This window comes from Aotus nancymaae, unplaced genomic scaffold, assembly GCF_030222135.1.
Source record: "Aotus nancymaae isolate 86718 unplaced genomic scaffold, 86718_ANA_hifiasm-v0.15.2.pri h1tg000033l, whole genome shotgun sequence".
Lineage (NCBI taxonomy): Eukaryota > Metazoa > Chordata > Mammalia > Primates > Aotidae > Aotus > Aotus nancymaae.
Window position 1 is genome coordinate 52,382,583 of NW_026988447.1, and position 16,479 is coordinate 52,399,061.

General features: G+C 35.9%; 1 protein-coding gene across 30 annotated transcripts in view; it reads right to left on the reverse strand.

Moving 5' to 3' along the window:
• Positions 1-16,479, reverse strand: part of ANK2 (ankyrin 2) — a 678,679-nt gene that overhangs the window by 259,784 nt on the left and 402,416 nt on the right. For 2 of the 30 annotated variants that reach the window (XM_064383959.1, XM_064383956.1), the window contains exon 1: positions 4,155-4,567. The exons of the other annotated variants lie outside the window; for them this stretch is intronic. In XM_064383959.1, coding sequence (XP_064240029.1) covers positions 4,155-4,283 — 129 coding nt within the window. In that variant the 5' untranslated portion in view covers positions 4,284-4,567. Of the gene's footprint in view, positions 1-4,154; positions 4,568-16,479 lie in introns of those variants that run through there. 30 annotated transcript variants of the gene reach the window in all.

The window sequence follows — 16,479 nt, forward strand, 5'->3', positions numbered from 1 at the left end:
ATATAATTGCCAGCAATTAACATCATTTTAAAGAGCAAATGTTGACTTCTAATAGTTGATTTTCCAAGAAATCTCATGAAATATTTTGGTGCAATTTTGATATAATCCCAATCCTAATTTAAATAATTTCCCCCTCAAATTCATCATTTAATTTATTGTCACAGTATTTAAATTTCTTTCAGCTATAGGAAGGTATTTAGAAGTAAAGAAATTGAAGCATTGGTGGAATAAGTTATTTTCTTATAATCTACATTCAGTGTAGGTACAAGACCAAAATCTTATTATTTTTTCTCTCCAATGAACTTTAGAGCCAGACAGACCTGGATTCAAATCCCAACTCTGCCACATGCTGCTTGTGTATGATTAAGCAATTTCCTTGTGAAATCTAGAGAATAAGACCTAATATATAGGACTGTTATCAGGGTTAAGGGTACAATGTGTATAAAGTGTCAGATACATGACCACATGGGTACTTAATAAATAATTCTAAATATTTTTTAGAAAATATGAACTCTGGCATTTTAATAGTATAAAGTAATAAAAAGAATTTCCTAAGCATCAGGATATTAAGAGCTAGCCATACATTTGTCTTTTAAGTCATATGTTTCCAGTGAGCGCTGTAGACATTTTGATGGATTGGACAATGGTTTGTCAGTGCTGAGAAATGGTAAACATATTGATTCATTTGAAAATTTATGGTGATTATAAATTTAAATAAGAAATATTATTTAAATATATGCTTTATATTCTTACTTATATGTGTGAGCTAAAAGATGAGAACACATGGACACATAGAGGGGAACAACACACACTGGGGCTTATCAGAGGCTGGAGGTTTGGAGGAGGGAGAGGATCAGGAAAAATCACTAATGGGTACTAGGCTTAAAACCTGGGTGATGATATAATCTGTTCAACAAACCCCCATGATACACGTTTACCTATGTAACAAACCTGCACATCCTGAACATATACCCTTGAACTTACAATAAAAGTTTAAAAATAAATAAATATATGGTTTGCTTTAAAGAAAAAATGTATTTACTTATTCTCTAAAAATTATGTATTTTTCCAATTTAAAAAACATACAGTTGGGAAATAGTATGTGGTTGTGGAAAGAATATTAAACTTGAAATCACTTTCTAGAACTAAGTCTCGCAAATTTGTGAGAATGCTGATAAGTCACTTAACCATTTTCTTTTTCTTTTTTTCTTTTTTTGGCATCCTCCTCAATTCTAAATTCTCAAATCCCAACATAAAAACTAGAAATCCGGACATACAAAGAAATGACTTGTATAAGCTAATAACTAGAACAGGAAACTTCTGATTTATGGAAAATGCCAGAGTAATGTACTCTTCAGCAAACATACTAAATTAGTCTGTTTTAATTCATCTTAATCTTTGTCTATTTGTTTAAAACTTAGTTTTATTCTAGCTCTATGTAGTATGACACAGATACAATAGATATTTGGTGTATACTATACCATATTTAAATATTAGCTAACCAGAGTATAACCCAAAGAAGTCTAAATGTATTATTCTAAGATAAGTTCTGCTTATAACGAGGTTGAAACTAGATCCCTTAGTATACATTGTTTTAAAACCACACCACTGGCAACTTGGCAGAGGGGTTATAGTGAAGTATGCAACATGTTTCAAGTTTACTAATAATTAAAATTAATTTTAAGTGTTTTATGGAGTACAAGATAATAATACAAAGATTCTTTTAACTAACAGCAAGTTTACAAAAGAATATTAAAATGAAGATTAAATGTGACTGCTTAATTAATTTTAATATTCAATATCTTTACCTTGGTAAAAAACCTTCACAATCAGCTTATTTTTTTTCAAGCCCCATAATAGGCTTTTATCTGCATTGGGGTGGATTTCAACTGAATTTTTCAAATAAACAGTTTCATTAGCAAGAGCATTACAAATGGATATGAAAATGATATACTCAATCATCTCTACAACTCATGTTTTCCCTTATGATTATAAAGTGGCATCAGCAAATAAATGAAGATAATTTAAAAATTACTTTCTGCAAATGGCATTCCAGAATGCCACTAATAGTCAACCATTTTTTTAATTTCCTCATGAACTATCATGAAGGTATGTACACCTTACGGTATGATGTATACCTGAAGGTATGATGATGAGGTAAATTTTTCTTCTCTTAAATAAAATTTGAAAAGTGGATCAGTGGGTATGTGTGTGTGGTAAGTTTGGGGGAGGGATTGTCTATCTAGAAACTAGATGTAATATAGCGAAAAAGCACATCCACTCCTTAAGCAAGTTTGTTGTGCTGTGTAAATATCTGCAGTAGAAAAGGGAGGAGGAGCAATAGGTGCATATGAAAAAAGAGGAACAAAAACAAAGACTAGCTATGCCTTTATTTTCCTTATTTTCTCTGGTTCTAGATTAGATATGACATCTACATGTGAAGACCAGATGATCCTGTCATAGGACCACATTACTAACCAACGATCTCACCTATGGTTCTGGATTCAAGCTAAAGCAATGCAGCATCCAAGCAACTGAGATTCTCAACAACAACTGGCACCTTTTATTTTAACAATATAGTTTTTCTATTTTAACAAGGTTTGTAAAAGGAAAAACATTCAACTAGATACAGAAACAAACCAGAGTGAGATCAAGTGATTTTCCAGGTGTGTGCATGGTACTCTAGCTAAGCAAAGTTGCTAGGTCACAACTGAATGCTGAAGGGGCCCCTAGCCAAGAAATCATATACTGTGTTTTGGAGAACAAAAGATAAAAAAGATATAATCACAGAAAATTGCTTTATAAAATAATGTTCCATTTAGAGGATTAGAAACAGAACTGCAGTCACTGTCAAGAAGGAAGTCAACCTCCACAAAATGGCTAATAATACTTTTGATACTTAAAACAAGAATTAATGCAATCTTGAAACAACAAGGCCTTTTAAAGGTCAGACAAGCAGTAGGAAAGTTTTCCTCAGAAGGGAAATCATTATATACTGCTAATTTTATTTCTGTAGCCTAATAACAGTCATTTGATCTAACTGGTGGTGAGACAAGTAGTAAACTGAAATGTAATGAATCCCTATGCAGTAAGATTTCAACTCAATGTGGGTTCTCAAGTGTCTTTCTAAAAATAAGGCAAAGACAACATCCTCCAAATTGAAAGGTAAACATATCAATTATGGAAGAAAAAAAGAGTCCATTGAGCGTATGGATTATTAAGTATATGGATCCCCATTTCATCCCTAATCCCAGAGCTATGTTTAATAACAGCTTGTGTAAAAACCACTATTTTAATGCTCTGCTAATGTAATATGCCACTTATCATCTTCTGAAATTATTCAGTGACCTACTTTGTTAATCAAAACATTTACAGAGATATTCCTTTATAGATATCGATCACTGACTAAATGAGTATTTTGGTTGCATCAAGTTGTAAGATTATTTCTATTATAAAGGAAAACAATATTTTAAGAGAAAGAAACAATAGTTTAACGTAAAAGGAATCAACATTTCATCCCTTGTTTAACCTTGGTTGTTTTAATTGCCATATACAGAAAAGAAAATTAAAGGATTAATGATAGAAAACAAAAAATTAATTAAAATTTAAAAAATGCAAAGACACAGCTCACTGCACCAATATTCTTAGTGCAGCTTCACATAGAACAGTGTAAACCTCCAGGAAGGAAAAAGAAAGTAAATAAAATCTGTAGTTTATCCTTAACTAGAGGTCTACATCAAATATACAGTCAGCAAGAAGGCACACTGCTACAGATACAGTAGTAGAGATGAGAAACAAGAAGAGGAAAATAACCCTTCAACCATAAATCAGCCCTTTCCTCCCTCTATGCCCAGTACTCAGAGTAGCCTGGAGAGATAAGCACTTAGCTTTGAGATTAAATAAAGATAACTGACACCAAAAAAGAAAAATGAAGTGGAAGCATTTTTGCCTTGCTTGGTCAAAGCAAAGGAAATTCACCCTGCTCAAGCATCTCCTCCCAATGCAGCAAATTTAGGCATGAGCTCTAGGCTGCAAACTGAGCTTGGAAATGGTGCAGGGGAATGATGGAAGGAAGCGAGGATGAAGTTGCCAGTTCTGAGGCTGGTTCTACACAGAGCTGCAGAGAGAGAGGGTTAAAAGGATGCCCCTCATACCTTTCTTTTTCGTTCCATACGTTCTCTAGGGATTTTCCGTTGTTTTTTTCTGTCTCTCTCAAGATTTTTTTCCTTTTCATCCAGATCAGCCTCTCGAACTTTTTTAATAGAAGCAGCAGCGTGAGCCATTTTGCAGAGGAAATCAGCAGAAGCAGTAGCAGAGGATCAGTTTCCACTCCCCAGCAATCCAGGTGATTTTAGAGCTGTATGGAGATGTGATTTTCCCCACCAGGGCAATGGCTGGCAGCCAGAACACTCACAAGATAATCCACTCCGCCCCTGAGCTAGGTCATAATCTTGCTCCAGCCTCTGCAGCACCCACAATTCACTACAAGGAACTAAGGTCCCAAACCGAGACCTCCAGCAGCACACACCTGCACACACACACAGGCATAGGTGTGCACCCACACTCAGAAATGGTCCCAGGGGAAGGCGGAGCACTAGACTTCCAGCTCTTCAGCAGTTGGGTGGCTCCAAGTGCAAAGAAGCATCCTACTAGTTGAAAAAGCCATCCTTAGACACACATCACCAATTGGAACAGTCTTTGGGGACTCCTCCAGACAGTCTGTGTCTTCTGACTGGAGCCAGGAAGAGGCCACCTCTGTGAAACTGCTAGGGGGTGGGTAGTTTATTACTGCTTCCAACCACACCTCTATGCAGGGTGAGAAGAAAATGGTGCAGTCTCGCTAAAGGACTCTCTGCTGCTGCTGCTGCTGCCGTGCTACTGCTGTTACTGCCGTTGCTACGGCTGCTCTGCTTTAGCACATGACATGAATTCCTGTCTTTTTCATCTTACAGTCCTTTCCTTCTCCAAGGTTCATTTAAAGTAAAGAATGGACGTTGCTGTTTTGAGAGAAGAGGAGCACAGTTGGAGTTACTTGCCACTGCCGTGGCAATACAGGGGTGAGCAGGTCTGGGAAGGGCTGGGAGTAGCCGCGTCCTACTGTGCCATTTACAGATCCACGTGAGGCTGCATTAGGGAGCTGCGTTAAGCAGAGAAAGGAGCTGTCAGTGAACACACAGTATAATCTGGGTTCAGAGAGGTTTTCCTGGGACAAAGAAGGGGGAGCTCAAAAGAGGGAGAGGAGGACAGGGAAAGAGGAAAGCAGGCACCACCCAAAGCCACTCTTCATCACTGGAAGACGGCAGACAGGCACTCATTATTATCAAAGGCTTTTGTCACTTGCAAATTTACTTGAAAAGCAATGTGATGAAGTAAAGCAGGATTAGTATTCTATTCTTTTCTTCTTTTTCTTTCTTTTTTTTTTTTTGTACTCCACCTTGTATGTAAAAGCAGGATTAGTATTTCTGGATGTTCCTATATATACACCCAACAGGGAGGCTCAATGAAAGAGGAAAGAGGATACAAGCTGTTAACTCAAGAAGATGAAGTTTTCTACAGTTTTCCAATTACATATATTGCCAAAATTTTATCAAGGTCCGATAGGATGCCAAGGATGGCACTCACTTCTTAATTATTCACTCTTAGCTGGAGGCAGAATCATACCACTATATTGCATATAGAGGATTATGGATGTTCCTTCTCAACACACACAACTGTTGCATTTTAGGAGAAGGGTTTTCACTACTATAATCATTGATAGTAAAATAGTCTGAGTCTATATATATGCTATTGTTAGGAAAAGAGTAAAATAACATTAAAAGTGCTCTCCTAGAAAATGATGTTTGTATTCTAACCCTTATGACATACTACTTCCATAAATGAAGACTGTAAAGTCTCATTTCTTACACTACATAAAGATAGTGAGAGCAACTCTTCTGGGGGGGAAATACTAATGTGGATGGTACATGTTATAGTTTATACAACATAATTTGCAATTTTTCCTTTTACCTAAACTGAGTTGGAAGCAGTAAGATTAATAAAATATCCCATAAGCAAGCAAAATGCATTCTACGGTAGTACAGAGAATCTAGCACTTAATCTGACTCAAAAGTCACTCAAAAGAAACAATAATCACCATGGCATGGATCAGCATTGTATTGTTAATATAATGGTCAGTCAACTTACAGACAGTAGAGGAAGGGAGAAAAGGAAGCAGTTTTTATCATGTGTGGGGAGCATTAGTTTCTCTGATCTGAACAGCTGAAAATTCATGTTAAAAATAAATAAATTAATTAATTAATTAAAACCAGCTTCATTCATATCTAAGCCCTTCAAACTACCTCGTCTGAAAAACATTTTACATGTTTGCATAGAAATACACATAGCCATTCAGGCTTTCTGGGAAGATAATGTGTGAATGTGGGGAGGATTCGTCTATCTGCTTGGCCAGGGGAGTCACTGCCTGCCACTTGACATAGCATATTTCAAACATTTTCTCCTCTGAAGCACTCTGGAGAATCAACTGTTGTGGTGTCAAAGCAGTCATTAAGAAAGAAGGTGGTTCAGGAAAGCAGCAAGACTGGAGCACAGGGTGTTCTGAATGCCATCTGGCATTCTCTTTCTTCTAAATACTTTTTAAAAAATGTTTGCAATGAGCAAGTCTTACTTGATTCATAGATGTCCATTTAGCTTAATAGCATGAGTCCCAATGAAATGTGGCTGAGCCTCCTGCAATGGTTTCCCTGTTGCAAGGGTGACTTTGGCTTCTTCTGGCACAAGACCTTTCCACTGCCCTTTAAAACCTGCTTATACTCTATCAAAACATCCTCTCCCCTTCTAGACATCTCATTAGGAAAGTGAAAAATCATAAGCACAGAGAAGAAAGTGAGGAGTTTCTGTTGTCAAGAAAAACCTTTTATTTCATTGGCTTTTAACGAGCTTGATATAGACTTGTGAAATCAAACAGTTATCAATTTCATTATGTTGTTTTCTAATGCCAGGAAAATTACACATTTCTACACATTTTTTAAACTTCAACTTAATAACTAAAAAAAAATTGGGACACGGTTAACAGAGTCTTAGTCTCTAAGACTCTTTTACTTGCTATAAACAAGTATGACAGCTCTTTTTATCTCTGTCTCATAAAGATAAGGCAATGAACCAGATTTTAGTTTGTTAGATGTTAGATTGACTGACATACACATTGCACAAAGCACTCTGATTGCCAAATCTTTAAGAATAATAATTCACTACTTTGCTTACATTTTCTCATAATACCCTTAGGTGTGACACAGAGAAGCAAAGTCACCATGTTTTTATAGATGAGGACACTAGACAACAAATAATTTTTTCCAGGTATCTTTCCTTGGGATGGCTCACAAGGGCAGGAGGGCCAAGGTTCAGGGCTCTTAAATCAACCCACCTTGGAAAAGAAATCTACTCCAAAAGCCCTGATTGAGAACTCTCACTATTCAAATCACAAAACGGGAAATCCCAGACAATTAATATAAATATTTGTAAATAAATAAACTGATCACAAGTCCATTCTTGGCGTGTGATTTTTTTCCCCTTTTCCTTAATTAAGGAACAGACTGCTCCCATAGGAGATAGTAGCACATAATCCTTTCAGGAAAGCTGGATAGATTAAGCATTCCTACACAGCAATAACTTTGCCTCTTTATAATAACTTATTCGGTAGTGAGCTGTTGAGAAATACATGTTTCTAAAATCATTCCTTCTTGTAGACTTGTGTTGCTCAAACTTTTCTATGATTTCTACTTGAATGGAAAATAATCGGTATCAGTTCTCTGAGGAAAGAGAGTAGCGCACACTCACCAGCTGACCTCTGCACAGACAAGGCACCAGGTTCCAATCCCAGGAGCTCACAGCCATTGAAATGATGCATGCACCACATTAAAAGGCTTTTCCCATCAAACCTCCAGCAGAGATATAATTCTGGCTGAGTTTTGAGCTTGTAACAAAAGCTGATTCCTTCCACAAAGCATTGCGACCATCAATGGGATAAGCCTGTCTCTGTCTTCAAAGGTAAAGAGCACACTGTCGTTCACATTTAAACTTGACAGCCAGCATAGACTGCCCTTCAGAGAGGGCATATTTTATTTTAAAGACAGGAGATAAAATGGCCATTTGCTGTCCTCACTGTCCAGCTCTCCATTGATCAAATTCCAAAGAAAATCCTCTGCAGACATCAGGCATCAGTCAGGCAGTGTTCAATAACAACTGAGCTAGCCATATGCAACTTAATCTCCCCCTTCTCTTTCCCTAGCCCTGCCCAGGAGAAGCAGCTATGCAATTGAACAGCATATACTGTCACTCTACCACAAATGTGCTGTGGATGCTGAGCGGAAAGAGAAGCAGATGCACTACAAAGACAGTTAAAACATCACCTAATTGGGGGGAGAAAAAAGAAAAAAGAATGTGCCCACTTGAACTATATTTAAGCTATGTGCCAAGAGTTCATTACTATAATCAAGTTCGTGGTATTAATCCACAGTTGAGGCTTCCTCTGTTTGGGGGGACTAATGAGTGATCAAGGTAAGGAAAAGCAAATTAAATGAGTGAGTCTTATGGCATATCACTCTCAATTTGTTTTACTTCAAACCAAACCCAAAAGCCAATTTGATAATGCAAAATTACTAAAGCAGAGCTTGCTCACAATATCCTACTTTCTTGTGATAAGAATGTTTCTACAAGGAGATGATTTGGTTAAAATGAGAATGCCGAAAGGGTATCTTCTTTCTACTCCTGCCTGAGGAAGGCAAGCAAGGACACTCCAGCTCCAAATCAAAACAGGCAGTTTTCATAGGCTGAGTAGGAGATGCAGAAGCAGTCTCAAGATGCCCCAAGTGTGTGCCTCTCAAGCTCATAATGCTTCTGAAGTTTCACAGAAAATTTCTAGCTAGTAGCAACGGCCAACAGACAAGGAATGAAAAGCTACCCTCTGGATGTCCCTTGACATTGCACAAAGGGTGGGTCATAAATAGTGGCCATTCTGTCACCACAGACCTCCCTTTATGATGACAGAGGAAGTCTGGGATTACAGGCAGCAGTCACACTGCAGTGGGCAGAAGGAAGGGAAAGGTACAGAGCAGGGAAAATTGAAAAAGCCACAGTTCCGAAGCAAAAGACATTTCATACACATCTGGTCTCCCCCTGCGTCCTTCCAGCCTCATTCAGTCATTCCCAAATGGACAAAGATGAGTGTGCAACAGCCTAGCTTGTGAGTCTGCCTGTGTAAACGGGCTGGATTTGCTAATGGTGAAAAACTCATCTGATGAAAAAATCCCCTCAATAGAGCTTCCTAATCAAATTTATTTTCTGTGCTCTCTTTGACAGAAAGTAAAGAAAGAAATTTATTCCAGAGTCAGAAAAGCCCCACGATTTTAAAATCATTCTTTTAATTTACTATAATAGTATCTTAAACTGAAAGCCTAGGGATTAATCTTAAAATTTGCCTTTAAACACATCCTTTGTTTAAAGTAAAGACTTTATCATTGTCCCCATCTCATTAGCATAAACAGCTTCTATTTATGGTTGTATCTTCTTATTAAATAAAGTTACTAAAGGCCTACTATGAGCCAGTCATGAAGCACAAGGCATCTGGTAACAAAAATGACAAAACCTTTGTCCTCATGGACATGAAAGTCCAGCCATAGAAGTGATTCTTTTCAGCCTTCCTGGAACATCTCAGTCACTTTGTATAATCTACAGTGACTGCAATTACTAATATTCAGATCTTGATACAAAGCTGCTTCAAAATCTTCAAATGCTTAGTCCAAGTTTCAAACTGATATCTATCCTCAAAGTCTTCTCAGGGCTGCTTTCTTCTCATAAAAGATGTTTCATTATATTGCTCATTTGTTTTTTCCAAAAAAAAATGCTGATTTTGAATAAGAAATCCTCATAGTCTATTAAAGGATTGAAACACTACAATTAATATCTAACTCCTCCAACGATTTATTGTTGTGGTTAAAACACATAGAACTTCCACTTTTGGTTTGTAACAGCTTTTCATAAAAGCTTTGGGTATACTTCTTAGCCCTTTTACTTTGGGCAAATAAAAGCACTGAATTGTGGTTGAAATGTGAAAATTCAATCCCAACCCCATTAACCTTCAAGGTCAATGAGGATGTTTTTGTATGCTTCTTTATGTCTTGCCTTTATCCATGAAGAAATTCATATTTTTCTTTAAGAATTGTATTTTTTCTCAGAAATTATGTTAACAGCTTCAGCATCTCAAGAGAAACAATTTTATTGGTAAGTTTGATCAACGCTTGAAACTTTTAAGTTTACATAATGTCAATTAGATGCATCATTTGGATAAATTGTTTGATAGAACATTTTAATTAGACTATTTGCAAAAGAAAGAGATTGATTTTTCTTGATTGGGACAAAACTATTTTTAACTGTTATTCTTTATATGACTCTAAATGTAAGCCGTGTGTATCTTAAATTTTCACAAAATAATTTTGTATTTACATATAAATTAGTAATGCCTAAAAGCTTATAAATGTGATTTAAAATGACTGGACTATAATTCTATGCTTTTTGTAGGCTATGAATTATAGCCTTTTAATTCAGTATTCTTGGCCAGTAAATAACTAGAAAAAGTATTTTCTTATTTTTCAAAAATAACAATAGAAAAATGGCAAAATGTCATCTTAGAGTATATCCAAATAAACTGTAGATCAAACATTAAGTCAATGATAAATGTGTCAGGTCTCCCGTTTTCCAACCCAAAGCCCTTATTGTTAAAAAATAAACACTTTAAGCAATTTCAACAGCCAATTCTATGGGTAGTAAAGTCCTGTGCAGTGGATACTACAATAAATATATAATACTTATAAAGCATGTTTCAATAACAACCACTCAAAAAACAATCCCCCTGTGACTACATTGTTGGCACCAGAAAATTGAAGTGCTACCATTTGGTCATTTTTCACCTGGTGAAAATGATTATTGTATCCAAGGGTACTTGGCGATTTTTATGAAGTTGTAAACATCTGGATTATTACTGCTTCCGGATGCTGTCATATTTAACTCTTTTTCCCCACCTCTGAAAGAACTTCCATGATCCATTTTCATTTCTTTACCAACAGACATAAGTATGCTTGCACCTGTTGTTTAGTTAACCTGCAAATAAAATCTCTTGCTAGGCATTCCTTGTTTCTTGCTTTAGGCATGTGATATGGTTTGACACAGGGATTAATCTTAAAATTTCCCATCCAAATCTCATCTTGAACTGTAGCTCCCATAATCTCCATGTGTCATGGGAGGGACGGGGTAGGTTTCTCCCATGCCATTCTTGTGACAGTGAATAAGTCTCACAAGACCCCATGGTTATAAAGGGCAGTTCCCCTGTACACACTCTCTTGCCTGCCTCCAGGTAATACATGCCTTTGCTCTTCCTTCGCCTTCCACCATGACTGTGAGGCCTCCCCAGCTATGTGGAACTGTGAGTCCATTAAATCTCCCTTTCCTTTGTAAATTATCCAGTCTCTGGTATATATTTATTAGCAGCATGAGAATGGACTAATACAGCATGACCAGCACTTTTTCATTTTATACCTACTCATGCAAACTCATATTCCATAAATATGAAAACCAAAGTATAAAATTAAATAAAATCTTCTTTAGAAACCACATTTTGAGAGGGAAAGCATGTTTCAGCTTTTTTGTGTGACATGGTCTTTATCTCACTTCTAAATCAGATCAACAACCAAAATACTAAGCACCTGTATGAACAGCATGTGTTTCCAGCTAATAGGAGCCAGGTATTCAGACAAACACTACTGCCGAAACAAACTAGAAATACTGGATAAAATATAAATAACTTCTTAAAAGCAACAAGTAGCTGGGATGATTAAGGAATTGCTAGGCAAAACTGAATGAAAATGGAACCGCTGAAAGATAAGCAAGCAGGGAAATTGAGTTCGTTTCCTGAGTACATTTCCCTGCAAACTTAAGCTTTTATTTTGAAAACTTCCTAGGCAAGAGGGCAGATATAAAAGGCCAATGTCTACGCAAGGTGTGCAGTCCAATAGGGAGCCCTCTCCACAGTCATCTGAGACCTCATAAAGCAATACTCTAAGGCGAAGAGCAGAATAATAAATAACCAGTCCTTTGGCAGATTTATAACCTGGGTTTATTGCCTAGACTTACAACAAAACTCAAGCTTCAGACTTGGTTTAAAATGTTCCCCAAGTCACCTGTGACCACAAAGCCTGGCAGAAGTAAATGTATCTCTTCTCTGAAGGAGTTACTTTTATTCTTAGCCTGATATTATCTGCTAAAATAATTTTCTAAGTATGGTGCCCAGGATACAAAGACAAGCAGGCATACAGCAGAAACAAGAGAAGAGAGAAACAGATCTATAAAGACTTCAAATAATGGAGCTGTGAACAAGGCACTGTGAAACAAAAGGAATGGAGTATAAGGGAAGCAGTTCTGGTTCCCCAACGTATTATCACTTAGTTGGGAAGTTAAGCAAACTGACTTCTTAGAGTACAGATTTCTTTCATGGATGTTTTTTGCTTTTCTCCTCTACCTCTCCATCAAGACATACTACTTTGCAGAAGAACAGATGATTACAAATGTTAGCAAATGAGAACCATAAGCATCAAATGAATGGCAGAAACAATATATACTACAGGACTTCAGAAAGTTATACTGTTTTCTTAATACAAAGCTTTGATAATGATGTAATAAATCTTAACAAAGAATTGCTACTTTAAACATTTGAGAATTCAAAAGCATCACCAAAATCTGATAAATAAGATGTAACTGAAATAATTCAAATAACATTGTTTTCACAAATTATAAGTTTTTTATGAAAACCAAACTTGGTGGTTCAGGTAGAAACTTTAGGCAATATTTAACCCAACTAACTTTGTAAAATAAAAACATCTGTAGAGCTTTTTCTGTCTCAAGTCCTGTGACACATATAGCTTCAATCCCATGTCTTCACAGAAAAGGAGTAAATTCTCTCTCTCCCCTAATTTCTTGAAAAACAGAGTAGCTCTCAATAAACCTTTACTTAAGAAAATGTTTCCATTTTCTCTATAAATGCTGACTGATGCTCCCCATACACTAAAAGCTCATAGCTTACCAGTCATTCTATAATATGTGTACATTCTTCTTCCACTAGTAAAGTTATATGCTCATCAAGAGCCAAGTGTGTTCATCCCAAACCTTTTGATCCCATTGAACTTGCTCTTGCAGTTATATAATTTAAACAAATCTTATCCAATAAATACATGAGTTCCAAAAATTGTTACTTTAATCAAAATTAATGTGAATGCTTTATAAGAACTGGATAAAGAGGAGTTTCTACAAATATTGCTATTGAATTATGGGTATGCCTGAAACAAATAAAAAAGATTGGGGAGGAAGCTTCAAAAATATTTAGAAGTTCTACACTCAGATTGTTTTCCAAGTGTCTGTAATTACTGACCACATTTAAGAGATAATAAACCAGAGAATATAGGTGAGACAACACCCACAAGTAGGTATTGTTTATTTTTAAAAAGACAAAGCTAAACCTCAAATCCTGTAAGCTTCTTAAATAAAATATACCTAAATAAAAGGTCTTGATTCTATATCAGATCATTGGTAGAAGAATTTTTAACTTATATGTTTCAAGTTGAAATAAAATATTTAAATTATTCATATATCAGTTTTTACGATTCTCCACTTTAACCATCTTTTTTATTAACTGATCAAATAATGGTCTTGATACTGTTATGAAATAAAGCTTCTTTGTGTGGTAGAGGGTTACGAGTTTGGGTTTTTGAATCCTAATTTGGGTTCTATGTTGGGTGCATTACTTCGTCTTTATGGGCTTCAATCTCATTTTACATGAATGAAGATAACATCTACCTGACATAACCAAGTGAAATAATACATGTTAAACGTCTGGTAAGTGATCAATAAATGGTAACCACTATGATTATTGTTCTGAAACAAAACAAAACATTAATATAAAAGCATAAGAGAGTAAAAGTAGATTTACAAGACCAAAACATGATAGAAAGACTGGAAGGAAGATAGAATCACCCCCAAAGATAGTATGTGTCCAAAGAGACTGCTGACCACTTTGAATGGTCAGCATCATTAATAAGGTCACACTTTTTATGACTATTTGGTAATGATAATATCCAACACTGGCTGGGCACAGTGACTCATACCTGTAATCACAGCATTTTGGGAGGCCAAGGCAGGTGGATCACCTGAGGTCAGCAGTTCAAGACCAGTGTGACAAACATGGCAAAATCCCATCTCTACTAAAAATACAAAAATTAGCCGGGCATGGTAGCATGCGTCTATAATCCCAGCTACTCGGGAGGCTGAGGCAGGAGAGTTGCTTGAACCCAGGGAACTGAGGTTGCAGTGAACTGAGACTGTGCTACTGCATTCCAGCCTGGGTGACAGAGCAAAACTCTGTCTCAAAAAAAAATCAAATGCACAACTTGGAACACTGTGGAATGAGTCTTAAAATCGGTGAGCATGTGTGCATGAGAAAGTATTTATTATCCCTGATAGAAGGATAGCTATTTATAATCATTTTACTTAATAGGCTTCATTATCAAAAATTTAGACCAGGTCTTAATCAGAATAAAGGGATGCCTCACAAAAGCTTTGTTTCAAATGGAAAAACACAACAAAGAACAATCACCATTTGACATTGAGTATGCATAATTCTAAATGGAAGTCTCTGTAATAGGTTCTTTTAAAAATAGATTTATTACCAAAGCAGACTAATAAGTCGTCAGGAGATGTACCTTTTTCTCACTCCTATAATCGATCCTTAAAATCCAGTTTTAGTTAAGGGCAGAAACTGGCTCATTTACAGGACTAAAGTATAAGAGTACACAGTCAACCAATCTGTCAGTTTGGCACACCTATGAAATATTGTGAAGAAAATTTGTCAGAATAAGCATCTTTCTCACTCATTAGATTGGAGATGAAATGTCACCTTTTCCAAACAAAACAAAACAAAACAAAAACAAACGAACAACACATACAACCACGTGGTAGGAACTACAATTATAATTGAAGACAAAATCCAGGAAGAGGAGCTTTTGTAACTTGGGTATCATTTCACTTATACATTTTCCATGTGGTGTCAGCATTAAGGATTACGGCTGAACCCAAAAAGAGCTGACTTTAAATGTGGAAGTGTAATTTGGAGTAAATCGGAGTGGAGGGTTTCAATTATTCTCCGCACCTTGCTAGACCTTCTGGAGAGGCAGCTTGGAGGCCCTTCTCAAATTAAAGCAGAGAGTGTATCTCGCTTCCATACTGTAGAACTCTATCTTAGGAAAATAATCTGCTGCTTAAAACAATCTGAAAACCACTGAAATAAACCATGTAAATTTCTTTCTCATATGTGTTCACAGAAACTAATGGAGGTTGGTAGCCCTCTGCTGGATGAAAGATATTAAATCCAGTTGCTCTAAAGTACTATTTGGGGAATTAAAAGTCTTCATAGGTTTAGAAGCCTACTTTAACCCTTTCTGTGTATATTTTTTTGTTTAGTGTATATTTTTCTGTTTAGTGTATATTTTTCTGTTTTGTAGAAGAGGAAAAGAGAATGTCCTTTCTGTCAAACCATACCATACAACAGTAAGCTGGAATACCTGAATACAAATTATAAATTTAAATACTATATAATTTTGAGTAAAAATATGAATTAAAAGAAAGCTAGTAAAATTTGAGCATTAGCAAAATATTTATAAGTTATCAGTTGTATATTTCTCTGCCAAATCTCTAATGGGGTGAAGGATTTCTCTTAACCTCATTCTAGATTAAATCAAATATGTATAACCAATTTTTTTTAAGTTTGTTTATGCAGTCTCACACTGTACACTAGTACACATTCAGTTAAATCTAGTCTTACACACATTTGAGTAATTCAAATGATCAGGTTTTTAGTTTAAGGTAAGAAAATTTCAAACATGATGGCAGAATTACCATAGACTATTCAACTTTTAAGTTGGATGTACAAACACAGTTTGCAAAGTGTGTCAGATCATAAAACAATACTCTACAGAAATTGTTTCACAAATGAACCTTCATGCTTACAGCATACCCAAATGGAAACTGATTTAATGTGTGTTTGATAGCAATAGTAAAAAAATGAGTCTTGAAATAGTCTCTTATAATCTTGGATCAATTTTTGGTTAATTTTATTCCATATAGCTAATCTTTTCAAAATCCCATCTTTCTCCTGTAGCAATTAAAACTGTCTCTTACTTTCCTTACGCCTTCTCTTTTCTCTTGTTACATGTCTGGCCTCTGTCACTGCTGCTTCCTAAATCAACTGATAAGGTTCCTATCCTCACCACTTGATACTGACTTCCAAATTTTTCTAAATGATTAAGCAATTCTTTTACAATTCTCCAAAATACAGAACCAGTTTACTTTTGCATCTCAGTTCAGATAAGAAGGTTTAAATGTTGA